This window comes from Medicago sativa, chromosome 5, assembly GCF_051527215.1.
Source record: "Medicago sativa cultivar Bolivia chromosome 5, Bolivia_mono, whole genome shotgun sequence".
Taxonomy (NCBI): Eukaryota; Viridiplantae; Streptophyta; class Magnoliopsida; order Fabales; family Fabaceae; genus Medicago; species Medicago sativa.
In genome coordinates this window covers 34,366,630-34,393,913 of record NC_140753.1, presented here as the reverse complement: position 1 = coordinate 34,393,913, position 27,284 = coordinate 34,366,630, and the positions used below count along the sequence as shown (strand labels likewise).

Genomic DNA, 27,284 nt, shown 5'->3' with positions numbered 1-27,284 from the left:
ATTTATTTATGTGTGTTGGATGTGCTATTATGTGATTATTTGCCTCTGTGTGTATTTTTGGTTGGGATTCGTAGAATTCGGTGTTAGAAGGGTATTTTAGTCATTTTGGACTTAGGGGTATTTTGGTCATTTTGAGAGTAGGGGTAATTTTGGACGAGGATTATTTTTAATGTTTAGTAGGAGTATTATTTTACCAAGTTACTAGAGAGGGTGTAGTAATTATTTTAATTACCATTAAGTGACCGTTAGTGTTATAATTTACCATTAAGTGAGTAGTGACATTTTGGGTGTTAGAATAGAAATGGGTTAGGCCCATTAAGGTTTAAGAGATAAGCCCAATTGAGTATAGCTAGTATATAAACTCTAGTTGTTGGTGAAACTAGGTTTTACAAACATTTTATCATTTCATTTCATTTGAGAGAAGAGATAGAGATAGAGAGAAGAAAGGGTTTGAAGAGATTGAAGAGGAAGGCTAGAGCTAGAAGGGGGATTCATCATCTAGGAGCTAAATTGAAGCTTGGGTTAGAAATTCTTAGTGTTAGAGGTAAGAGGGTTAGATTTCAACCATAATTCATATCTTTTTCTCTTTACCCATTTTGTTAAATGGATGAATTGAATCTAATTGTTGTAAAATTCGTGCATAATTATTGTTGTTATGTTTGAGGACATGATTTGTTGATAATCAAGTTGTTGTTGATGAAATTACATGCTCAATATATGTTTATATGTATACTTTGTTGATTTTGCTCAAAATGGTATAAATTAGTATTGTTGTGGTTGAATAGTGATGGATTCATGTTTGAATGAGGTTGTTGATGAATTAGATATGTTGTTGTTGTTGATTTATACCATGGGTATTCCATTTTGTGAAGTTGTTGTTTGAATTGGTGAAGTTGTGCTAAGATGTTCATGTGAAGGACCAAAATGAACTTTTGAAATATGAAGTTGTTGACTGAGTTTTTGATGTTGTTGGATGAATTTGACTTGGTATAATTTCTGTTTTCATGTTGTGGTTGCGTTAGTAGAGTCGTTTGGGAGAAAACGGGTTTGTCGTGTGAGATGCCGGTGTTTAAGTGTTTTTGCAAATAAGTGATTATGTGAGGTTTGGGAGAAATGATTTTGGGATGGTTGAAACTTGAATTTTTCTGTAGATTATGATAGAGCTAAGTGTCAGGAGCATGTAGGCGAAAACGGCATCGAAATCCGATTAACGGTTTGAATTTTATGCGCGAAATGGTGAAAACGGAAAAACGAAGAAAAAGCTGTGCTGTCAATCGAGCACGGCCGTGCCGTGCATGGCACGGGCCGTGCTAACTTTCTGTACCTTTTGGCACGGCCGTGCCCGTGCGTGGCACGGGCCGTGCGTGCTGACAGAACTTCAGTTTCTGCGTTTTTTGTACTTTTTCACCCTTTTTCGTTTTGAATTAGCTTTTGGTGTAAACATGAAAGTTGTAGATAATTTTGTTAGCTTTCCAATGGCTTTGGTTTGACTTGAAAATGATTTTTGGTTTTTAAGTTATGAGGAAAACACTCTAAGGATGTCTTAGAGAAATTTTACGAAAACTCCGCATAACTATTTCTAAGTCGACCCTAACCTTATGGATTGCTTCTAAACTTCGAAACTTGAGTTTTATGACTTCAATAAAGGTGTTTAATGGTATTTAATCTATGATGTGGTGAATTTAACTTGTTTTGATTTGAAAATGGAAACTTTTGTGAAAAGTGATAAAGGGAGACGAACTTTGTGATTTTTATGAATTCGTCGTATTTGGTCGGTGAAACGCCAAGGTATCCTCTATTGCACTCATATGTGGCCTAGAGGTATGTTTAGTTGAGGCATTGGAACTTGTTTACTTGGTTTTGAATTAATTGTTCAATTAATTTTAAGTTATGACTTGGAGAGACGAACTTGACTAAAGATGACTTACGAGAATCGATTGATTGTGAATCCTTTATGGAGAATTATTATATGTTATGTGAAGATGATTGGTGTTGTAATTATGTGACAACTACATGTTGTGTGATTTTTGGATGTGGTTAGTGATTGTTTATATGATATGTGATGGTGAATTGTTAATGATTGCATATGTACAAGTATTGGTGATGGTGAGGTGATTATTGTTTGTGTGAACATATGCATTTGTAGTTGAGTCACATGTTCATGCATTCATGACTGATGGTGGTGGATTTTATATCCAAGACTGATGGTGGCGGATTTTATATCCAATTGAGGTGAGTACGATGTTTTTGTTGCATCGAAGGTGACGACCTTGAGGTGATTTGGTACCACATGCATCTAGAGAAGAGTCTAGAACATTGCATGCATTTGAATAATTGATGAGTGGTGTCGTAATTGAATATATGACTTGGCGAATTTGTGTATTGGTGAAATTTGGTGAATGTTGTGATTGTGTGGATTGATGTATAAGTACATTGGTGAATTTTGTGGATGGTTGTGAATAATTGATTTATGCTCTAATTGCATGTCTTAAATGTTTGTACTTATACACTTGATGAATCTATTTGATGATAATTAATTGGATAATAATGATGAGGTGAGAATTGTATATATACATACATATGATATGGTGATTTCTTTGATAATGATGATTGCTTGCTTATAATTTGGAAATGATGAATTGTACTTGTTGAGATAAGCATGCTAGATGAGTAATGAAGTGAGTAATGTTTTCATTGATTGATGTTGATAAATGATGAGCTTTTGTTGATGACTTGATTAGAGGTTGAATATGCATGTTATGCTATGATAATAATGTGATAGCTTGAAATGTAAGTGATGGGGGATAATAATAATCATGTGATGCTAGTGTTCTAGGAGGAAGGCTTATGTATATGTGATACGTGCATGGTACACTTGTTGATATGAACTTGGAATGATGATATGGAATGGTATGAGAATCATGAATACTTGTGAATAAATGTATGATTTGTTATTCTGTATTCTTGAATATATCTTTCATTTCCAATGTTCTTGTTTAAATCTTTGATGGATTATGATGATGTAATGCTAACCCTCAGTGGTCTGTGGTGGACCGCCTACCTTTCTGTATGGACGGGTAGACGGCGTGCAGGATGCTTAGTTGTTTGCTTGTTGATGTCGAGGAGTGGAGTTCCTCTTTTTCATGCAAGTGTCTAGATTAGGGCTCTAATCTAGGATAGTTCTTGCAAGTTGGTTTTATTTTTTGACCATGTATTTTGGAGTTGAGATATTGTTGTATTTGAGATATGGAGGATATATTTTATTATACTGAGATTGGGAGTTGTTTATGGATTATATGTATATGTTCCGCTGCTATGTGATGTGACATGATCTTTATGCATGTATGTATTGTGGTTTATTTGAAGACGTAGCATCTATTTCTAGAATATGTTTGTATATTCGCGCGTTTTACCGCTTATTAGAAATAGGGTGTTACATGCTTCATCAAGTACCCATCAACCAACGTTATGGTTATCCTTTTACAGACAACGTTAGAATGGCAACAAAGCACTTGAGTCCACATCTAGGGATCATAGTGGTTTCAGGTCTAAGAGCGATATACACTATTATCATTGTGAGAATATCTTATGACAATTACATAACTTACTATGTAGTATTCTCACGGCGGGTCAATCCAATATAAATATTACTCCTAATATTTATATCTATGTGAAGACTTGATAACTCTTTATCCATGATCTGTGAGATGTGATCATCAGTCTACCCACATAATAGTCTCTATGCTTTAATGATATCCCACTTCTCAATAAAGCTTGACTACGGATACTTTTAGAATAGTTTCCTTATGTTTAATGGGGTCTCACAATTAAGTTATACTTAATGTTCCATTAAACGGACTAACTATTCTAGGGACTTTATTATTTTGAAACAAAACAAAATCAATAAAGAAATGCCTTATTATTATATATTCACAATATATACTTATATCAATATCATGATACAAAGCCAAACCCAATCAATATAGATTGGCTATTAGGGCTTACTCCAACACGCAGCACCTATAAGGTTCCTCTCCAACTCCTCGAGCCTGTACACCAATGCAGGACGGGCCAACACCGTCGTATCCTCGGTCTCATCTTCACCAGGCTGGGTTGCATCACGGAGGGCATCTTCCAGAGCTCTTTTATCTGCAGCAAACTTGGCACGAACCTCGTTCAGCTCACGACGGCAGCGGGACCCTATTTCAGCTTTCTCCTCTAGAAAAGCAATCATCTTGTCTGATGAGTCATAGATTAGTATATTTTAATGCTTTATTTAGTTTAGTTTTAAATAAGATTTGATTTGATTTTATTGCATTTTATTTCCTTTTAGAAAATTTTACTTTAAATTGCTTTTTATTTTATTTTAGGAACGAATATATGGTGGAAGGTGTCTTGGAGCAAAAGAAAGAGGACTGGAGCAAATACAGTGCGAAAATACGAAGATATGGAACAAAAATATGTTCCCACCAAGTCAGAAGCTTGGCACGGCCAGTGCCAACATGTGGCACGGCCGTGCCACCTCCAGAAGTCTCTTTTCCTGCTTTTTCTTCGGGCCCAAGTTACCCTGTTGCAGCTTTACTGTTTTACCCTTTTAGTTGCTTAGTTTCTAAGTCGATTGTAAAGCTATAAATAGAGTAGCTCTCCACCATAAACATTCACCTTTTACTTTGTTTATTTCAAGTATTATTTCAATAAAAAGTATTTATTTCCTTTTTACTTTCTTTGCAATTTATTTTACTGTTTATCTCTCTTCTTCCCCCATGTCTACGATGAACATGAGTGAGTAGACTTCTTCGTCTTGGGATTGATGGGGAGTCTAATGACTCAATCCTAAACAAAACAAGCCTAAACCCTAATTTCTATGTAACCCTAATTTCTAATCTAGATTCACCGTCTTAACGTGGATTAACAATTATCAAACTGTGGAAGCGAAAGCGGAGGGTTTGATAATCGTTAATCCATCATCCCAAACATCAATTCATAAAGCGAGAGCGGAGTCTTGATGTTGGAACAAGTGAATCTAGACAATAATTGCAAAACAGTGAAATAGTCTTTGCAATTATTGAGACAAAGAGTAGTTTCAATCCTCTATGCATCTTCTAGTAATCATGTCAGCGAAATAGGCTTGGTTGCTAGAAGTAAACTCTCACCGGACTTTCATCGGAAAGGTGAGGGGCTAAGGGAAACCGGTCTTTAGAAATTAGTGTGTAAACCATGAAATTAGATGTCTAGGTCTTGTCTAGTGAAGGATTTGTCATTATGATGAACCAATGATCCCGAGGCCCTTTATCATTATTGTTATTTACTTTCAGCAATTAAACCCCCTTCTTATAAACTTTTCTCTCTTCTAATCATTCTCTAAAAGTTAATTGAATTCACAACTCCCTAGCGGAACGATACTCTTCTTACTACTATTACTTCGATAGGCCGTGCACTTGCAGTTTGGCTCTATCAAGTTTTTGGCGCCGTTGCCGGGGAGTTGTTGTAATTTGATTAACTTTTTAATAGTGATTAGAGAAAAAATATTTTTCCTTATTTTATTTCTTTTTATATTTCTTAAAAAAAAAATCTTTTGTTTTATTATATTTTATTTTATATTTATATTTCTTTCCAAAAAAAAAAAAAAATCTTTTCCTCTATTTTATCTTGTTTTATTTCTTTCTTTTTCTATTTCTTCTTTTGCCTTTAACTTCTTGGGAAGATAATAACGATATGACTAAGGAATGCACTCTCATAGAGTATGCAATCCCATCTTCAAATGAGTCATACGATGCTAATGTGTACCCAACGGTTGACGACAATTTTGAAATAGAACCTGCACTTATCGAGTTAGTGCAGCAAAATCAATTTTTCGGATCACCCACTGAGGATCCGAATTTTCATATTTCAACTTTTTTAAGACTCAGTGGAACCGTGAATGCAAACCAAGAGGTCGTAAGGCTGCACTACTTTCCTTTTTCCCTGGGGGGTAGAGCTAGTACTTGGTTTAATTCATTGGAAAATGGTTCTATAACTTCATGGCATCAAATGAAGCAAACTTTTCTCGCTCGATTCTTCCCCTATTCTAAAACAATTCAATTAAGGAATTAAATCACACAATTCACTCAAAAAGATGGAGAATCTCTTTACGATGTGTGGGAGCGTTTCAAAGAAATGCTTAGACTTTGTCCCCATCATGGTTTAAAGAACTGGCTTATTATTCACACTTTTTATAAAGGTCTTTTGTATCCCACAAAAATTCATGTTGATGCAGCTGCAGGTGGAGCTCTGATGAACAAAACATACACAGAAGCATATGCTTTGATCGAGGACATGGCACAAAACCACTTTCAGTGGACCTACGGAAGGGACACCACTAATGTTGCTCCTTCACCCTCTCAGAGAGAGGTAGGTATGTATGAAAATTCTTCCCTTGATCATCTAGCTACTAAGGTTGACACACTCACACAAAAATTTGATAAAATAAATACTAGTGCTGTCACACCTGCCCCTGTATCACCTCTTTGTGAAGTTTGTGGTGTATTTGGCCATATTGGCATTGATTGCCAACTAGGTAGTGTTGTTAGAAGTCCTGAGCAAGTAAACTATGCTCAATATAATCAAGGGTTTAAAAACAATCAAATTTTTTTTCAAACCCCTCAAAATCTTTTTGGACAACAAACAACACCACCCGGTTATGCAAACAACCAAGGAGTTCCTCAAAAATCCAGCTTGGAAATTTTACTAGAAAAATGTGTTATTGATCAATCCAAGCAGCTCCAAGAGCTTAAAAATCAAACTAAATTTTTGAAGGACTCTCTTGCCAAACATACATCGAACGTAGACTCCATAGTTACTCACAGTAAGGTGATAGAGACTCTGACTTCTCAAGTACCCCAACAGGTGGCTACTCCCTCTCAAACCTCTGAAGTCCTTCTAGGCCAAACCAAAACCAACCCCAAAGACCATATAAGTGCTATTATTTTTAGGGATGGTAACCAATTAGAGGACCCCGTTGTGAAAATTCAGAACAATGAAGGAGACATAGGAAGTGATAAGCCTCAAAGTGAGAAAGCTATAAGAGAGAATGACAAGCCATTTGTTTCACCATCTCATGAGCCTAAAATTCCTTTAACACAAGAGTTTGCTAAATCCAAGTTAGATGAGCAGTTTAGAAATTTTATTGAAATACTTCCAAAAAAATTGCCACCTAAACTTAAGGATCCAGAGAGATTTTCCATACCTTGTGTCATAGGATATAAAACATTTGAGAAAGCCATGTGTGATTTGGGAGAGAATGTTAGTTTGTTGCCATTATCCCTTAGTGAGAGATTGGGTATAGGATAGTTAAAACCACTTTCTAACCGTCAAGCTAGTGACTCTAAACAAGCGCTTCGTGGGAGGCAACCCACGCATTTAATTGCTTTTGTTTTGTTTGTTTTTGGTTGTTTTAAGTGTTTTGTAGGTAATTGTCCAAGTATGATTCAAGAAAAGTGAAAAATTTTGAAGCCCCCAGGACCAGAAGGTTGGCACGGCCCGTGCTAAGGTTGGCACGACCCGTGCTAAGGCTGGCACGGCCGTGCCAGGTTTTTAAGGTAAATTTGGAGCATGAAGTCAGTAAGTTGGCACGGCCCGTGCCAAGGGTGGCACGGCCGTGCCCGACCTCTACACACCATATAACATAAATTTTTCTTCCTTCTTCCTCATTCACAAACCACAACCCTCTTTCATCTTTCAAACTTCTCTCTAAACCTCCATAACCTTCAAACCTTCAAACCTTCATATCTCCCTCAAAACTTCACCAATTCACTCATTTCTTTCACCAATCAATCACAAACTTCATTCCAAACACAAACCACCCATCAAAAACATCTTTCATCCACTCAAACCCATAATTCACCAAACCCTTATCACCATAAACCCTAACCCAAAAACCACAAAATCTTAACCAATCTCCACATCTAAACCCATAAACCTCACTAGAACATCAACCCCAACCCTCAACCACCCTTTTCTACAAAATTCTTCACAAACCCTAACCTTCACCAAAATTCCATAATCAACCCAAGGTCAAAGGTCTAATGGCTTCAAGAAGAAGTGGCAAGGAACCGACAACATCTTCCGGAGGACCTCCATCAAAGAAAAGGGCACCGGCAAAGAATCATGGCATCACCTTCAAGGATAACAACCAAAAAGAAAGGTATAAAGTCCTTATCACTAAACCTTTGCATCCTTGTAGGTACCCTCATTTTCATACTATGAATACCTTAGGGATTAGGGACAATGCTTTTGAATTGCTGAATAGATTAGGATGGGGTGAGATGCTTAGTCCTATGAGGGGGTATGAAAATTTTACTTATGAGTTTTTAAGTTCTATCCAATTCAAGAAAGATAAGTTGAATTTAGATGACCCCGATCATAGAGTCTCCTTCCGGCTTTTGAATATTGATTACGAGATGTCCCTTGAAAACTTTTGCACTGAAATGGGCTTCGTAAATGCGGGGTTCATCCATGACTCTTGGAATCAAGCTTTAAAGCCGGAAGACTATAACCCTGCTAGCTTTTGGACACTCATAACTGGTCTAGATCAATACGTTTCACGTTCAAACAAGGCTAGTAACATCCACAACCCAGTTCTTAGGTACCTTCAAAGGGTAATGGCTTGTACCATTTGGGGTAGGAAGGAAGTAGGAACATGTAGGACGGATGAAATCTTTATGCTTTGGGCTATGCTTCATAATTACCCCGTGAATACTTGTTTTTACATGCTTGACTACCTTGCCTCAATAGGAACTAAGCCTAATCTTGTAGCCGACATAGTAGTGGGGGGTGTTATCACATTCGTTGCTAGTAAGTTTGGAGTGAGCGAGGAGGAAGGGATACATGAAATTCAGGGCAACAATAGGCTTAACATAGAGACTCTAATCTCTATGAAATTCATTACACATCATCCACCCATGCAATATGCCCTTAAACTCAATGTGCCTATTCTGTTTTTGCTTCCTAACCCATCTCGGACTAACACCGAGGTGGAGGAAAATTGGTTGTATGTTGATAATGAACAGGTACATGAGCAACATGATGAAGGAGAAGGTGCTAACTTGCACCATGAGGAGGAGCACCATGACCATAATGCCGGAGAACTCAATAATGATGAAAGATGGGCATGGATGCAAACCGAGGTCGAAAGGATAAGCACTGAGCAACAAAGGCAAGGTGTCGAACTTTTGGGGCTGAGAAATGATGTCCAAAGGGGCAACCGCTTGTCGGAAGAAAACAATGCAATGCTCCGAAGGATGATGCACCAATTCAATCTCCAAGGTCCTCCTTATAGACCTCAATGAGAACATGTGAACTTTCCTCTTCCTCTCTTCCCTTCTTCTTCTTCTTCTCTCCCTAATTCTTCTTCTTCACTCCTTCTTCTTCTTCCTTTCTTTTAACTTCTTTTTCTTTTGAATCATTGAGGACAATGCTTCCCCTAAGTGTGGGTGGGGGGGGGGGGGGGGGGGGGGCTAATAAAGTGTCTAGAGTCGTAGTGTCCAAACTCCCTTGAACTTTATTCTTTTGTTTTGTTTTTATAGTGAAAGGCATGACTAGTAGCTTGTGTTTAATGTAAAAATGGCATGAAAATTTTTGTTTTGTCTCTTCTTTAGGTTGCTTCTTGTACATGAAAGTAGCTTCTTGTGTTTCTTATGTTTTTGCTATACCCATGTCTTGTTTTATTGTGAAAATCTCCAATGAGAAAAGCACCCGGTTGCAATCCTTGAGCAAATGTATGAATAGGTATTTTAAGGAACACGTTCTATCTTTAGTGTTAACTTAGACCCTTTAAAGTCTTAAGAGTAAAAGTAGTATAAGTTTGTGTGGGAAATTAACCAATGTTCTTAATTGTTATATTCTTAAATTGTTAAAGTTAAAAGGGGCGGGAGAATGGCACCAACATGTGGGGGAAAGGACAATCCCTAACTTCCTAATTGTGGTGGTGACTCCCTAATATGAACTTAAAGTGAAACAAATTCATCAATGCTAGGGGGAAAAGGACAATTACATCCAAAAAGACTTCCTACGCGGAGATGAAACAAATAATAATTTTGCAGCACTGCTTAGGGTGATTTTGAATCTAGGGGGAAAGGACAATTACATCCGAGAAGACTTTCTACGAGGATAGATAGCCCCTAAGCATCTGCAGCCCCTTGTGCTTAATTGTTAATCTAATCTAATTTTAACTTAAATTCCCATCACTCTTATATGAAATGAAGACAGGACTTTTCTCGGTTACTTTAGCACTAAGGATATAACCTATTCCTCATAATATCTGTCTTATACAGGAGCAAGAAAAGGGTTGGACTGCACACACACACTCACTTGAGACTTGATGTTGGGTAGAATAGGTTCATGAGAAGTATTTGAAATTGTAATTAGTGTACTTGAAGCAAAACCTTTCTTTTGAGACATGTGTTCTTAATATTGCCATGAATAAATCTTTTGTTGCCTGCTATGTCTATTGCCTTTTGCTTGAGGACAAGCAAAGATTCAAGTGTGGGGCAGTTTGATGAGTCATAGATTAGTATATTTTAATGCTTTATTTAGTTTAGTTTTAAATAAGATTTGATTTGATTTTATTGCATTTTATTTCCTTTTAGAATATTTTACTTTAAATTGCTTTTTATTTTATTTTAGGAACGAATATATGGTGGAAGGTGCTTGGAGCAAAAGAAAGAGGACTGGAGCAAATACAGTGCGAAAATACGAAGATATGGAACAAAAATATGTTCCCACCAAGTCAGAAGCTTGACACGGCCAGTGCCAACATGTGGCACGGCCGTGCCACCTCCAGAAGTCTCTTTTCCTGCTTTTTCTTCGGGCCCAAGTTACCCTGTTGCAGCTTTACTGTTTTACCCTTTTAGTTGCTTAGTTTCTAAGTCGATTGTAAAGCTATAAATAGAGTAGCTCTCCACCATAAACATTCACCTTTTACTTTGTTTATTTCAAGTATTATTTCAATAAAAAGTATTTATTTCCTTTTTACTTTCTTTGCAATTTATTTTACTGTTTATCTCTCTTCTTCCCCCATGTCTACGATGAACATGAGTGAGTAGACTTCTTCGTCTTGGGATTGATGGGGAGTCTAATGACTCAATCCTAAACAAAACAAGCCTAAACCCTAATTTCTATGTAACCCTAATTTCTAATCTAGATTCACCGTCTTAACGTGGATTAACAATTATCAAACTGTGGAAGCGAAAGCGGAGGGTTTGATAATCGTTAATCCATCATCCCAAACATCAATTCATAAAGCGAGAGCGGAGTCTTGATGTTGGAACAAGTGAATCTAGACAATAATTGCAAAACAGTGAAATAGTCTTTGCAATTATTGAGACAAAGAGTAGTTTCAATCCTCTATGCATCTTCTAGTAATCATGTCAGCGAAATAGGCTTGGTTGCTAGAAGTAAACTCTCACCGGACTTTCATCGGAAAGGTGAGGGGCTAAGGGAAACCGGTCTTTAGAAATTAGTGTGTAAACCATGAAATTAGATGTCTAGGTCTTGTCTAGTGAAGGATTTGTCATTATGATGAACCAATGATCCCGAGGCCCTTTATCATTATTGTTATTTACTTTCAGCAATTAAACCCCCTTCTTATAAACTTTTCTCTCTTCTAATCATTCTCTAAAAGTTAATTGAATTCACAACTCCCTAGCGGAACGATACTCTTCTTACTACTATTACTTCGATAGGTCGTGCACTTGCGGTTTGGCTCTATCATTGTCCTTCTCAGAAGCTCTCGCTTTTACAGCGGTCACCTCCGCCTCGAGTTCGGCTATCCTCTTGGTCGTTGCCTCCCGCTCGCGAGCAAGCCTCCTCCATAGACGAGTTGTTAAGAAAGACGGCGATCTCCAAGGCCCTCATGGCGCCAACGACCCCCTCAGTTACAGCACGAGCTCGACCAGCGGTCCCCAAGTCATGGATGGCCTTCAACTCGGAGTTGCCAAGATACAAAGAAGCCTGAGGACCAAAGCGATCCGAATGAGACCACACCTTCAGAAGCTAAAACAAGCCTTCATCAATGGGAGGAACACCTCGGGAAGGAGCTACCTCCTGAACCTGGACTTGCTTGCCTTTGTTTAGAGCAGTGATCCTCTTCCTCTTCAGAGGAACTTCCTCTTCCTCCCCCTGTTCATCAGTCAAAGGAGCGGGGAACCATGCTTCCGCCGTCCTTTCCCGCTGCTCGTCTCTCTTTCTACTGCCATTACCTTGTCCAGTAACATTCTGGTTGGCCTTATTCACCAGGGAATGGATGTGAGACATCTTTCCTGCACGTGAAAAAAAAAGGCGAATCATTAAATCAGAAAACTCAAGCGAACGGAAGGGTAGAGAAAAACACAACACCAGCATACCTAGAATAGCCAAAGAGTTCTTGGAAAACACCAAAGAACGAGTATCAATCAAGCGAAGTATAGTAACCGGATTCCCTTGTGAATCCAGCACCGGTCTACCACCATCATCAACAACTTCCGACTGATAAAAAGAGTTCACAAACCCAACAAGTTTGGCAAAACTATCTTTGTTCCGATCGGTCAAGCGGTCATAATTATACCCATACATGGCGGGCTCATGTTTCAGATGGTCGCGACTCCAGTTAAATTGGAATCGAGGAACACGCGCAAACGTGACACCATCCTCTCCGCGAGGTCGCTCAACAACTTTCAAGATGCTCTGAAGCGCCACTTCCGTCTGAGGTCTCACCAGAAAGAACCTCTCATGAAACCAGGCGACACCGCTACCGAAAGCCTCAAAGAGAGCTGTACGCTGGTGGAACGACACCCAGTTACAGCCGCCATCTTTATCCAAGTTTCGCCGGACAGTGAAGATAGCGAAGAAAAGATCTTTAAATACAGGAAGCCGAAGGAAACGACACACCGATTCAAAAGCCATCATATAGGCGAAGCAATCGGGCCTCAACTGGGAAGGACACACTTCCAACCACTCTAGAACGTTGATCTGGAAAGAGGAAAAGGGAAGCCTGAAACCCACTTCCTTAAAGGTTGCTTCATACATGGGAAAACGATCTCTTGGGAAATGCGAGCATACTCGGTCTGCAGCTTTGGGGAGGAGGATCTCCCAATCTTCTCTCCTCCCTATTGGACAGCACGGGGCTATTCCAGCACCGTCTTCTGCAAATTGGGACGCCTCTCCTAAAATTCCCTCGCTTATCCAAGAATTAGTGGACATTGCTCCTTTATTCTCTCCTAAGTTTCTCACCTCGGTCAAACCTGGAAGGAGGAAAACATGGAGAAAGTCACTATCGTCTCCTCCAAAACTAAGAGTTTTAACCACAAAGAAAAATCCTAGAAGGCCTGGGAGCACTCTAATCAGTGAGAAAGCCTACGCTACGGCTAACCGTAACCTTAGAAGCCTAAGCCTGTCGCCAATGTTCTTCTAGATACTGACAGAAAACAGACATCACATTCACAGAATCTTTTGATGCACGATGGAAACTGCTTTAACCAACGGCGGAAACCACCGAGTCAAAACTACTTTTGCCCTAGAAGCATGCTTTCCTACGGTTTCTAAAAAGAACAGAAACTAAAAATGCAAAAACAAAGAGATAAGTCATCAGATCATTACCTGTGAAGAAGAAGGGGTTGAAGTTGCGAGTGGAAAGCGAAAACTTAGAAGAACTTTGCTTTTGGAAACTGTGGAAAAAATCTCTAAGTCTCTGAAAAGTTTGAAACGCAGTGACGTTCCAAACAGCACTTGAACTATTTATACTCGTTTCACAAACCACCTAAAAGTCACGAAGTCTATCCAGTGCAGCCCTTCACTTGCGACTCTTCCTCCAAAATACCGCTTCTACGGTCCAGATTCAATCAAACAAATTCATCCAAAGGCTCTGATCTTTCGCTACGGTTCTCCAAACGTCAGGATTTAATCAAAGGTGATGATGACACCTCGGGGTTGCAAACCGAGAACACACTGGAAACTATAGGTACTCAAGTACCACAAATAGCTTTCACACGTGTCACTCAGAAACCAAAGGTCATGTCTCCTCAACCTCTCCCTCGAGACGTTGGCATTAATTACGGAATGACATCCGACCAAACTTCCTGGCGAGGGAATCTTTTGGTCTGATCTTGTACAACCAGACACGCACATGTCGAACTCAGCCCCACATTCAGGCGAACTTACCTCGTTAGAGGGAGAGCAAAGCTCTGAGATAGGAGAGCCTATTCGGCCCACTCTCTCAGCACTCTCAACCGACCTCGCAAACGATTTCCCAAATCAGGGTATGTTCAAGTCCGGCGAACAAGGTCCGTCTCATCCTCGAGCATGGGGACACATACCAGCTAACCTTCCCTTTGGGTCAGCTTCAAACGATCAATAACGCCCACACTTAAGTCATCACTCTTCATCAAGAGCAACGACTTGGGGGGATACTGTTCTGGACCGGCCAAAAGGATTCTTGGCCCATTAACTTAGGCCTAATATCTTTCAAAGCCCAAACTCCACGTTTGGCATTTTTGCTTGCAACATACCCCCACTCCGCTAGGGGGTGCAGAAAGCAAACGAGACCGGTTCAAACGAACCCCAACGTCTCTTTGCACGTTCTGCATGTTCCCGCAATAAACTCTCTGGCGATTACACTTCCCACGATTTCGTAACCGCCAGAGCCAGGTGTGCCTCCTCAACGGCTCTGCAGCCCCCCACCTCTATAAATAGGGGACTCAATGCAGTCCCCAAGGTAGAACTCTTTCTTCCTCTCAAACCCTCACTCTCTGAATCTCTACTGACTTGAGCGTCGGAGTGCCTGCAGGTACACACCCCCCATCCGCTCCAACAAGCATTCCAACACATTCTACCACCGTAACAACCACCGCATTCAAAGCACCAGCATTCGCCTCTGATCAGGTACGATTAGTCTTCTTTAATAAAAGTTCTTTCTTTTTTCGGTCAAAAAAAAGTTCTTTCTTTTATTTTCTTGTTATTTTATTTATGTTCTTCTTCTTCTCTATGTCTATGATGAACATGAGTGAGTAGACTCTTCTTGTCTTGGGATTGTTGGATAAGTCTAATGACGTAATCCTAATCAAACCAAGCCTCAAACCCTAATTTTATATAAATCTATTTTCTAATCTATTTCACCTTTCTTATAATCAATAACAAATATTAATCAATGGATCGAAAGATGAAGTTTAACAATTGTTATTGATTCATCACAAATATTAAGCGATGGATCGAAAGATGAAGTTTTAATATTGGAACAAGTGATTATAGACAAGGATTGCGAAACATGAAAATAGTCTAGCAAACCTTGAGACAATAAAGTTTCGAGCTTCAAGGATTTCAATAGCAGTCAACCATGAAAATAGGTGTGGTTGCTAGAGAAACACACTCACTGAGACCGAAAGGAGATGTGATAGGCTAAAGAGAAACTTGTCTTTAGAAAGTAGGTTCAATATAAAATTCTAGGTTTAAAGTTTGGTTTGTGAAGGGTTTGTCGTTACGACGGACCAATAATTCCAAAGCGTTTCTTATTATTATTTCTAAATCGTTAAAATTCCCAACTTTTCAACTGAACTATCTTCTAATCATTCTTAAAGGTTAATTGAATTAAACAACTCCCTGTCGGAACGATACTCTTATTAATACACCGGTAAATCGTGCACTTGCGGATTTACTACATCAAGTTTTTGGCGCCGTTGCTGGGGAGTTAACCAATTTAATTAACTTTTTAGTAGTGGTTAGAATTTATTCTTTTTTGTTTTTTTCTTCTTCTTTCTTCTTTCTTCTTTTTACCGTTAACTTCTTGGGTTCTTGGTCTTTTATGCGTAGAAGCAAAAGTCTTGGTGAATTCGTTCCCGAGATCGAAAGGTTCTTACATAAAAGAAAGAGAGAAGCACGCAATAATATCGCTATGACTGCGGAACGCTCTCTTAAGGTGTATGCAACCCCTTCCATGGAAGAGCCATAGGCTATTATTGTGTACCAAACGGTTGAGGGTAACAATTTCGAAATTAAACCTGCACTACTTTACTTGGTGCAGCAAAATCAGTTTTCTGGATCACCCACTCAGGATCCAAATATGCATATTTCACCTTTTTTAAGAATCAGTGGAACCTTGAAAGCGAACCAAGAGGCCGTAAGGCTGCACCTCTTTCCTTTTTCCTTAAGGGATAGAGCTAGTGCTTGGTTCCATTCATTGGAAGTTGGTTTTATCACTTCATGGGAACAAATGAGGCAAGCATTCCTTTCCCGATTCTTTCCCCTTTTAAAACTGCTAAATTGAGGGATCAAATCACACGATTCACTCAGAAAGATGGAGAATCTCTTTATGATGCGTGGGAGCATTTCAAAGAAATGCTTAGACTTTGTCCCCACCATGGTTTAGAGAAGTGGCTTATAGTCCACACTTTTTATAATGGCTTATCATATACCACAAAAATGACTGTTGATGTAGCTGCAGGTGGAGCTTTAATGAACAAAAACTATACAGCAGCATATGCCTTGATCGAAGACATGGCCCAAAACAACTATCAGTGGACTAATGAGAGAGTCATCACTGCTTCTTTACCCTCTAAAAAAGAGGCAGGTATGTACGAAGTCTCTACCCTTGATCATCTTGCCGCTAAGGTTGACGCACTCACCCAAAAATTTGAAAAAATGAATGTTAGTGCTGTCACACCTGCTCCTGTATCCCCTCCTTGTGAAATTTGTGGTGTGTTTGGCCATATTGGTGTTGATTGCCAGCTAGGTAGTGCTATTGAAGGTGTTGAACAAATGAATTACGCTCAATACAAACAAGGAATGAGGCAAAACCAAAACTTTTATAAAAACCCTCAAAATTGCTATGGACAAATAGCACCACCTGGATATGCAAACAACCAGAGAGTCCCTCAGAAATCTAGTTTAGAAATTTTAATGGAAGGTTATGTCATGAATCAATCTAAACAGCTCCAAGAGCTTAAAAACCAAACCGGATTTCTGAATGATTCTCTTTCCAAACTTAATTCTAAAGTAGACTCTATTGCCACTCATACTAAAATTCTTGAAACTCAAATCTCCCAAGTGGCCCAACAGGTGGCTACTTCTTCTCAAACATCGGGAGTCTTTCTTGGTCAAACCGAAGCCAACCCCAAAGCCCATGTTAATGCTATTTCATTAGTGGGGTAGTAAACAATTAGGGGATACCATTGCGAAGGATAAAAACATTGAAGGAGGGAGTGTTAAGCTTCTAGGTGAGAAATCCATAAAAGAGAGTGAGAAACCTCTTGATAATTCCAAAGTTCCTTTTCCACTAAGGCTTGCTAAGCCTAACTTGGAGGCATAATTTAATAAGTTTGTTGATATGCTTAAAAAGATTTGCATTAATATCCCCTTTGCGGAAGTTTTGTCTCAGATGCCTCTATATGCTAAGTTTTTAAAAGAAATCTTTTCAAAGAAAAGGAAGATAGAGCATAATGAAACAATAGCCTTGACTAGGGAATGTAGTGCTATCATAAAGAAGCTGCCTCCAAAGCTCAGAGATCCATGTAGTTTTTCCATCCCTTGTGTGATTGGAAGTGAGGCCATTGATAAAGCCATGTACGATCTAGGAGCTAGTGTTAGCTTGTTGCCTTTGTCCCTCTTTAAGAGGATGGGTATAGGTGAGTTGAAACCTTCCGAGATGACCTTGAAGTTAGCTGATCGTTCCACTATCCACCCGGTTGGATTTGTTGAGGACATCCCCTTTAAGATAGAAGGGATATACATCCCGATTGATTTTATAGTAGTTGACATTGAAGTGGACCTTGACGTCCCTATCCTTCTAGGGAGACCTTTCCTCGCTACTGCGGGAGCTATCATTGATGATAAGAACGGTAGGATTGTTTTTCAAGTGAGTAATGAGATGGTAGGATTTGAGTTGGAAAATGTTATGAAAGGCCCCGCTCTTTATTCTTGTTGCATGATTAAAGATCATGATGTGAAAGAACGCTTTCTAGCATCATCTACACAATATGATCTCTTTGATCCTTTTTAAGGACGTTTTCTAACCGTCAAGCTAGTGACTCTAAACGAGCGCTTCGTGGGAGGCAACCCACGGATTTAATCACTTTATTTTTGTTTGTTTTGTGTTATTTTTTTGTAGGTTTTTGTCCGAATATGATGCGAAAAAGGAGAAAATTTTTGACCCCCTTGACCAGAAAGACTGGCACGACCCGTGCCTGTGGTAGCATGGCCGTGCCAACCCAAAACCACAAAAAACCAACTTTTGGCAGAGAGAAAGGCATGGCCCGTGCTTGTAGATTAAACCCTTTAAAGTTGGTTCATGCCGGTAGGGGCCCAATTTTTTTTAAGGTGGGGTATATTTAAAAATATTTGGTTTTTGGAGGTATATATAGCAAAATTCACTGAAAAGACCCTAAACATTGACATGATGAAGAGTTAGGCTGAAATCTGTTAATGTTTTTGACCCGTTTGGCGCGATTTGCTATATATACCCAATGTAGCTGATGAGTCAATAATGAGTCGATAATTATTGTCTTTTATATAATATTTAAGTTTATTCTATTTAGATTTAATATGTTTTTATTTCCTTTTAGAACTATTTTACTTCAATTGCAAATTATTTTATTTCAGATATTCAAAAGATTTAGTCTTGGAGCAAAAGAAAGGAGAATTGGAGCTGATTCGCGCCAAAAATATGAAGATCTTATACAAAAATATCTTGTGCAAAGAAATTGAAGATCTTGTACCAGAATATAGTATAGGCGCGCCCCCTTTTGCCCTTTTGCTGCTTTTGCTTCTTCGACAAGCTGCTTATTTTAGTATTTCTGACCTAGAGCCCATGGTTTCTTGTGCAACACTTTAGTGATTTAATTCATGGGGCTCAAGTCAATCTTAAACTATAAATAGAGCAACCGTCTAGTTTGTAAAACCATCTTTTGTTCTTGGAATTCGATAGTGACAATTGTCTTCTTTAATAAAAGTTCTTTCTTTTATTTTATTGTTATTTTATTTATGTTCGTCTTCTTCTTCTCTATGTCTACGATGAACATGAGTGAGTAGACTCTTCTTGTCTTGGGATTGTTGGATAAGTCTAATGACGTATTCCTAATCAAACCAAGCCTCAAACCCTAATTTTATATAAATATATTTTATGATCTATTTCACCGTTCTTATAATCAATAACAAATATTAATCGATGGATCGAAAGATGAAGTTTAATAATTGTTAATGATTCATCACAAATATTAAGCGATGGATCGAAAGATGAAGTTTTAATATTGGAACAAGTGAATATAGACACGGATTGTGAAACATGAAAATAGTCTAGCAAACCTTGAGACAATAAAGTTTCGAGCTTCAAGGATTTCAATAGCAGTCAACCATGAAAATAGGCGTGGTTGCTAGAGAAACGCACTCACTGAGACCGAAAGGAGATGTGATAGGCTAAAGAGAAACTTGTCTTTAGAAAGTAGGTCCAATATAAAGTTCTAGGTTTATGGTTTGGTTTGTGAAGGGTTTGTCACTACGACGGACCAATAATCCCAAGGCGCTTTTTATTATTATTTCTAAATCGTTAAAAATCCCAACTTTTCAATTGAACTCTCTTCTAATCATTCTTAAAGGTTAATTGAATTAAACAACTCCCTGTCGGAACGATACTCTTATTACTACACCGGTAAACCGTGCACTTGCGGATTTACTGCATCAGTAGCACAAAAATTTCTATATATACCCTTCTATAATTTTTTTATTGTTCTTAATAATATGCTAAAAAATTTATTATCAAAGTAATTGGTGATATTTTTTTGGGCCCTATGTTCCTAATAATGTGCCTCACTAATATTAAAAATATCGATGGTATTTATTATCCAAGAAATTGAGATAATTTTCAAAACAAAACAAATTATATTTTAGTTGAAAATGGACCTACTAGAGACATTAATCTTAATTTTGTCTTTCAAAGATTCCCAAAAAATAAATTATATCAATATAGTAATGTCAACTTTCTTGAATTGATTGAAAGGATTGCATAATTGAGTTTGATAATGCAAGATCATTCGAAACACATTCATCATTATGAAACCGATGTGAGATGACTACGAAAAAAACCCGATGTGAGATGCACCAACTTTTTTGTTTTGTTGTTCTTTTAATCAATAACTGCATTTGACATACGATGTTTTGGGGTGCTAAAATTTCAGTCTACTTCGCATGTGATAATATTCTCTACTTCTACGATATTTTATTTTGTTTTGGTGTGTATAGAGTATTTGATTTATTTTCATATCTTTTCTAAAAAAATATTTATTTGGTATTGAAAAGCAAAGCAAAATAATAAAAAAAATGACGAGCTAATAAAAACACAACAATGGGCTAATTTTTTTTGTTGACGTATTATGTAAGAGGCCCTTTTATCATATTATGTTTAAGGCCCGTAAAACTCTAGGAACGGCCCTGGTTTAGGTGAGGAACCTTTTAGTCGATGGAAGGTTATGAGAAGGCTACGGAAGCTGATTAAGAAGTAGTTGATTTCTTCTCAAGTCTACTGACTAAGTACGTGAGTCTTAAAGATCTCAAATTATTCCTTTGGTATAAAAATCCTAATCTATTTTGTCTCTCAATATGAATGAAAGAAATTATGTTAATGAGATATTGAAGATATCATATAACTACACAGGTATACTCATTTTCTATGATCAAATTGTTTCACATAAAAATGTCTACATTACGTTTAAGTTGTGTATCATGTCTATTGTGCTTTATTTGTAGAGTTGACTTTACCATGTTCTAACTTTTTTTTTTTTTTTACAAAAATTGCCTTTTTTGTCATGAAAGGTTGAAAATTTAATTAAAAAACAATGAACTCTAATTAGCAAGAATTGTACATTACCCCTTTATTAATAATTATGCTGAAAGGGCAAATACATATTGATAGACTTAAGAGACAATCAATCAATAATGATTCTTATTTTAGGTAGTTTTTTACAACTCATTAAACGCTAAAAATAATCAAATTTCCATTTGTTACACTAAAGAAAGAGAAGTATGGTTCATCTCAAGTTTGTGTATGCTATGATTTTATTTCTTTTCCTATTTCTTATTACAAAGAACATTGCAGGTAATCTATTTTTTCAACCTTTTCATATTTTCTTCATTACGTTTTTTTTTGTGTGTGTTGATCCTCTGGTTCCCATGGGAAGGGGACTCTAATAATTTGAAGTTTGGTCATAAGGTAAGTGAAGTCTGACCAAAAATTATTCTTCCTAGACTCAGGTTCTCCTAAATAATTCGTCATTTGTTGAAGCACATAGATAATATACAATATTTTATCTCATTTTAATAAATTTATGTTATTTTTTTTTACATTACAGCATATAAATGTAACATTGATGTTGATTGTCCAACTACTCCCTCACCGAAGTTTAAGTGGAAGTGCATTAACAAGCGGTGTCTGTATATTAGATTTGATGAGATATGGACATCAGATCCGAGAGAATAGAATATTCTTTGAGCTACATTTTGTTATTGTTCTGCCACTCAATGATTGTATTTTTTATATTTTTCTTTTCTTAATTTCTAGACATTGAAATTATGGTTTTCTATTAAAAGATGATGGTAATGAAATGAAATAAGATATTAAAGAATATTATAATTAGATTATCTTATTCTTTTTAAATATTTGGATATATCACTATATATGGTCTTCAATTTAGGCATATATCATATTTTCTTGCGATAGAAAATATGATATGCCTAAATTGGATTGATGCTATCACACTGCAGGCCAGAAAAATTGGATTGATGCTTACTTTCAATAAAAGTTACCCGAGATTTCAAACTACAGGTCATGTTAATCTCTCTATTAACAATACATGCCATGGATTTTTAATCGAAGAGGAGAAATCCGATTAACTGTATATGGATTTCGCGGTTTTGAAGCAAACGGCTGTAAAATGATAGTATAAACTTTTCATATTGTTAAAAAAATATGAAATTGTTAGGCAATGAGAGACTACCTACATTGATTATAACAATTTTTCTCCAATGTGACTACCTACATCAGAGGCAAATCAAAACAACTTGAAATAAATTATAGACTTCTCTAATCCAACTACATGCCTTTGAGGAAATCAGTCTACCACTATTGGGAGGTTTTCAAAAAAAAAATTTGTGCTAGACTAACACAAAATTTTGTCAAATGACTACTCTCTACAAGAGAGAATAAAGACTTTAGCTTGGAAGAAATACATGATTCCTCACAATAGCATAATATTAAGATGAAATCATGTGCTCTTTCTATAGTGATGCCAATATTATTTCAATGTTTCTCTATTCGTCTATATTTCTCAACTTGAACGGTAAGGGAAAAGTTTATGAAGGTGCAAGTATACATAAGAAAAGGGGGTTTAAACTGTTTTTAAGTCACAATTGACCTTTTAAAACTTTTTCTAACCTTACTTTCTTTTACTCATGTATTTATACGAGTTCACAAACCAAATTGGGTGATACATCTAGTCCTCTTATTACAACGAGACTACTCGAAGAATTTAATCCACAATAAAAATAACATTGATTAGTTTTCAAACTCTCATCTCCAAGATCTTAGTATTTGGATGTATTTTTCTAAACTCTCCCCTCTCCCACTCCACACATCACACATGCATGCTCTCTCCTTGTTGTAAATATTAGACCGTAAATAGTAATTTGTATTATTATTTTCAATATTAGTCCATTCTTTTTACATATCTCTCTATTTAAACATGTCTATTTCAGCATTGAAAAAATCAATTCAATATGTCAGAAATCTCTTTTTCTACTCAGAAATTGAGGTAGCATACTCATAAAAAAGACATTTTTATCTCTTAGATGAAATATGAGATTGATCTTTTGCGGGAAACAAGTAAATTGGGATGCCAAACTACAAGTGTTGTCATTGAACAAAAATCGCAGAATGTGCTTTTATTTTAGGTGTAAAATGTCAAAGTTAACAAGGGTCGGCATCAAAGATTAGTGAGAAAGTTGCTTTATTTTGACCACACTAGGCTGGATTCGGTACATGCATGCAGTTAGTTAGGTGAGCCAATTTATGCATGATTTAAGGGTGAGACACTTGATTAAACAAACATGAAACAGAGCCTTCATGGAAGGCATTTGCTTCACTCTAATACACTCAATATGCATGTATTTTCTGCAATTTCACAAACCCAGGGCCAAGCCAGACAAACATAAACAACGAAGAGATAAGTTTCAAAAACATGGAATAATATAAAATAATTGAGAACAACACACAAAATCATCAAGTAAACATTGTATCATATCAAATCATATTTATTCTAAACTAGTAAGCTTAACTAATATTACTAAGAACAATAACTTATGGAACAAACCTTGCAATGAGAGAGAGCGACAGAGAGACCAAGAGAGGTCATTTTTCGCGGCACCGCCACAAACAATCACACCGGCGCTCCTTTTTGCCGGAGGAGAGGACAAATAGGGGGGGAAGGGGGCCAAGCAGAGGGTGCCAGAAAAAGGGGGGAATGGGGATGATTGGACTGTGGTGAGAGTGCAGAAGAGGAAAGCGCAAGGACAGGTGGTTCGAGGACAAGATGGACAGCGGGAATTCGAGCGGCAAGGAGGTTCAGAGGTTTGGCAGCATCACAACTGTTAAGGAGGTTCAGAGGTTTGGCAGCATCAAACGAGTCTTCCTATCTTGACAATGAATATCAGGCTCTATGAGCTCCAATTTTGTGTGTAGATAGACTCAATCAAATGAGTGTCGCAGTGTCGGAATGTAAAACTGCTACTGAGGCTATCCCTTGTAACCTGTTGTTGAATTGATGTGTTAGTATCTATCTACTTTTGTTTATCGTCTTATAATTTTCGTAATATAATTTTCAAAAGCCGATTGAAATTTGCAATTGTGGTGATTATCTATGGAAAGTTGAGAATCATTTGATTGAAGAAATATTATAGGTGAGCCACTACTGCGATTTATTATGCTAAAAGAAGATTTATAATGCAATCTGCAATGAGATGATTGAAATCCACATGCTTAGATTAATCCAAATGGAAAATTATTGATTAGTAACTTTGTTTCTCAATGAAAGGTATGAAGAAATGGTAGAATAAAACATTGTACCATTTTCTTCTGTTTTTATGTATTAGATCTTTATCTTAACATCAATCATATTTACTTTTCTTCTTCCACACCACTAGAAATTGCAGCCACAAGCACTGTTTAATGCACAAACTACTCGCTTAACAAGCAAAACTCTAATGAAACCTTCATTTAAAAAATATGGCTAAAAATTAGGCTTTTGCATGTCATCTCAAGGATGCAAACCCCAAGGAGACACTTGACAATCTACTGTTTTCTCTAATTTAATATGCTGTCAATTGGAAAAACAAGAAAAACTCCTCAAAGTCGGTATGTACTGTGCTTCTGCTTCCTTAAACACATTTAATTCAAATTTAAACATATATATTCCTTGGTTGCTCATACTTCGGTGTCCTTCACAAGGGGTATCTTAAGATATAGTTCGTGCTTATGTGATTTTGTGGCTCGAGTGTCGAGTGAGGTTTTCTGTTGGCTTAATATCACCATGGTACCCCTCCAAAAAAATTTGTTATGATCGATAGTCTTAGAGGGGCAGCTAGAAAAATGAGACTTCATAAGGGGTATTGGTTGATTTAGTATACGGGGAATGGGATTATTTTCGAGAAAGGGAATAGAGATACCAAAGAGGTGGTTGAATTTGTTATCAAGATAATGTCTAGGAAATAAGGTTTGAGTAGTACTGTTTTTAACAAGTCTGCTACATCAATTGCTGTTAGTGGTATGTTAGTACTTTTTTGTGATGACAGAAATATTCTTTCATCAGAATGCTTGTTTAGAATGTTGTATTATAGTAGGATATTTTGGTTTGTATTTGAGGGTAGAGGTGTTGTCTATGCTCCTCTCCCCTGCCTATTTTGATTGTTTCTTTCCTTTTGATTTTCCGAGTAAGGCATCTGAATACCCCGTGTGTTAGGAACTTACTGTTAATAAAGCGTTTGTTTACCAAAAGAAAAAATGTTTATGCATACGATTAATGAGTGACAAATTTATGTGAATGTATTCAACTGCTTGCAATCACATTTTGCATGATGAAATCACAAAGTAGGATTCATTTTATTTCTTCCATTTCATAGAATACTTTTCTTGCTAATAAAAGAATAATAATATCCAATGAAAGGTACAATGCAAAGTTATCAAATGCACCATAGAATTTGCTGGTAATTGACTTATATAGACTATATATAAAGGAGACAAAACCTATATTATTCAATCCATGGAATTCATTACTCATGGTAGCATACATCTAGAAACATTCATTTCAATAAAAGCTTACATGTGGGAGAGATCCTTGGAAAAGAGGATAAGTTTTCAACAAATTGTGACCTCTGCATTGTATTTGAGGAACTATGAACGTGTATCGTCATATCCTCTAAAAGTCTTGCATTCTTCAAGATATATATTGCAAATCGAAAATCAGCTTCTGTAGCTTGATAGTTTATAATGTTACATGTTGTAAGATGAGACCTAACACACTCAGGAACATGATCTGGGTATTTCCAATCATTGGTTGTTTTCGAATAAGCATATTCCATCCTCTCCTGTCAATCATAGTCAAAAACAGGTTTGTAAAAATACTTGATTGGAAGAGAATAACAAACGAAAACCAATAACTATATATTGACGTGACAAACAAACCTTTTTAATGTAAAGAGCTTCAAGTTTGGGACAACTGAAGAGCATTTTCACTATCTGACTCCCGTCATAAATGTCTCGATAAAACCAAAATATCCGAAGTTCGATTAAGTTTTCAAACAGACGAAAATCTTTGTAATAAGAATTGATTTGTTTGTTGGGAAGGCTACATTCCAACTGCACAACACAAAACCAAATCAAACAAGAGACACAATAATATTTATAATAATGGTATAAAAGTGGATGGATGCATCATATCATATCATATCATACGTACCTTAGACAGAGTGAGAAACTCCACATGAATACTTTCTTGAACCTCAAAAATCCGGGTATTGGCTTTGATCAAGCTGGATAAGGGTCCAAAGTATCTTGTAGACATGATAGCCAACGTTCCCCTGACACCATTAGTAGTCAAATCCTCCAATTTGGGACACCCATAAACAAGTTTCATTAAATCATCCAAATCATAGAAAAGAATGTCACGGAGAACAAGGGTTTTGAGCGAGGGAAGATCAATAGAAAAACCAACCATACTGAGTACAAAAATATCCCACAATTTGAGGACCACAAGTGTTTTGCTGCAGAAAATAGTTGGGGAGGAAACGCCACGATACCAGTATATATCCAATTCCTTGACGCCGCGGCGTTTTGCTGCTTCCACAAATCGGTTTAGTTTGAAGCAAGGCTTCCGGACACTATATTGCCAAAAAAGAGTAACGGCTTTGAGGGGATGGCACGGAGAAAGCAAAACTGCGTTCGTGAATTGAAAGAAACTTTGCGCGTTGTAATTGAACATATCCCTACTGTCGATGTTGAGGGAATTGAGCGATTCAAATAGTGGAACCCACGACTTGGAAACAAACTTTGTTCTGAAAGCATCTCTGGTTCGGAGTAGAGAGAGTATGTGTTTCAGTATATCATCTGGTAACACGTTCATCATGTCTGTTGACTATGGTGGCGTCGACATTATTGAGCTTTTATTTGGTTATATTTTCGTTTGACCTAAACGCTAATAGAATAAGGGAAAAGCTAATGGTTGTTTCTATTCATTTGCATTCAGATAGATATATATATACACACACATATACATGGCATACTTGTGTGCCAAGATACAAGTAAACACCCCTTAACCTATAACTATACTATATATCTATATTATATATACTACACCAATGACCCGTGCTATCGCACAAAGGTAATATTTGACAGTAACATGTAACAAAATAGTTTAGTTGAATGTCATAATTTTTCTAATTAAATTCATAATATTAATTATCATAGACATTGGTACTATACCATATCATATTATGTCCATGACATCGACCCGACACAGATTTTGATCTTTTAATTGGAATGAACAATAAATGCGATTATCATTGAAATTAGGAACATAATTTGACTAACATAATGGCGAGACGGGATAAACTTTAAGTAATGGCTAGACGGGTTAAGCTTTATTAAGAGGTAAAGTTAATATAGTAAAATTAAGCAGAGAAATTAGGGTAAATCTAGGGCAAAATACTGCTTACGAGTTAACTTTAAGTAATAAGAGATAACAGAA

At 37.1% G+C, this 27,284-nt stretch overlaps 1 protein-coding gene, 1 long non-coding RNA gene, 2 other non-coding genes and 1 pseudogene across 4 annotated transcripts; 2 read left to right on the top strand and 3 right to left on the bottom strand.

Moving 5' to 3' along the window:
* Positions 1 to 6,078: 6,078 nt before the first annotated feature.
* Positions 6,079 to 6,185, bottom strand: LOC146921968 (small nucleolar RNA R71). Its single transcript, XR_015012973.1, has one exon. It is a non-coding gene; the product is annotated as a small nucleolar RNA R71 (small nucleolar RNA).
* Positions 6,186 to 15,898: 9,713 nt separating this feature from the next.
* Positions 15,899 to 18,127, top strand: LOC146921966 (uncharacterized; annotated as a pseudogene).
* LOC146921967 (small nucleolar RNA R71) lies at positions 16,264 to 16,370 on the bottom strand. Its single transcript, XR_015012962.1, has one exon. It is a non-coding gene; the product is annotated as a small nucleolar RNA R71 (small nucleolar RNA).
* Positions 18,128 to 20,653: 2,526 nt separating the features above from the next.
* LOC146921965 (uncharacterized) lies at positions 20,654 to 21,625 on the top strand. The gene is made up of 2 exons (XR_015012284.1): positions 20,654 to 21,088; positions 21,342 to 21,625. It is a non-coding gene; the product is annotated as an uncharacterized LOC146921965 (long non-coding RNA).
* Positions 21,626 to 25,171: 3,546 nt separating this feature from the next.
* LOC146921964 (putative F-box/FBD/LRR-repeat protein At5g56810) lies at positions 25,172 to 26,808 on the bottom strand. The gene is made up of 3 exons (XM_085710807.1): positions 25,998 to 26,808; positions 25,724 to 25,897; positions 25,172 to 25,626 (listed from the first exon to the last, which is right to left on the bottom strand). Exons 1-3 carry the CDS (start codon positions 26,661 to 26,663, stop codon positions 25,342 to 25,344), a joined length of 1,125 nt encoding a protein of 374 aa, XP_085566933.1. The 5' UTR covers positions 26,664 to 26,808; the 3' UTR covers positions 25,172 to 25,341.
* Positions 26,809 to 27,284: the final 476 nt, after the last annotated feature.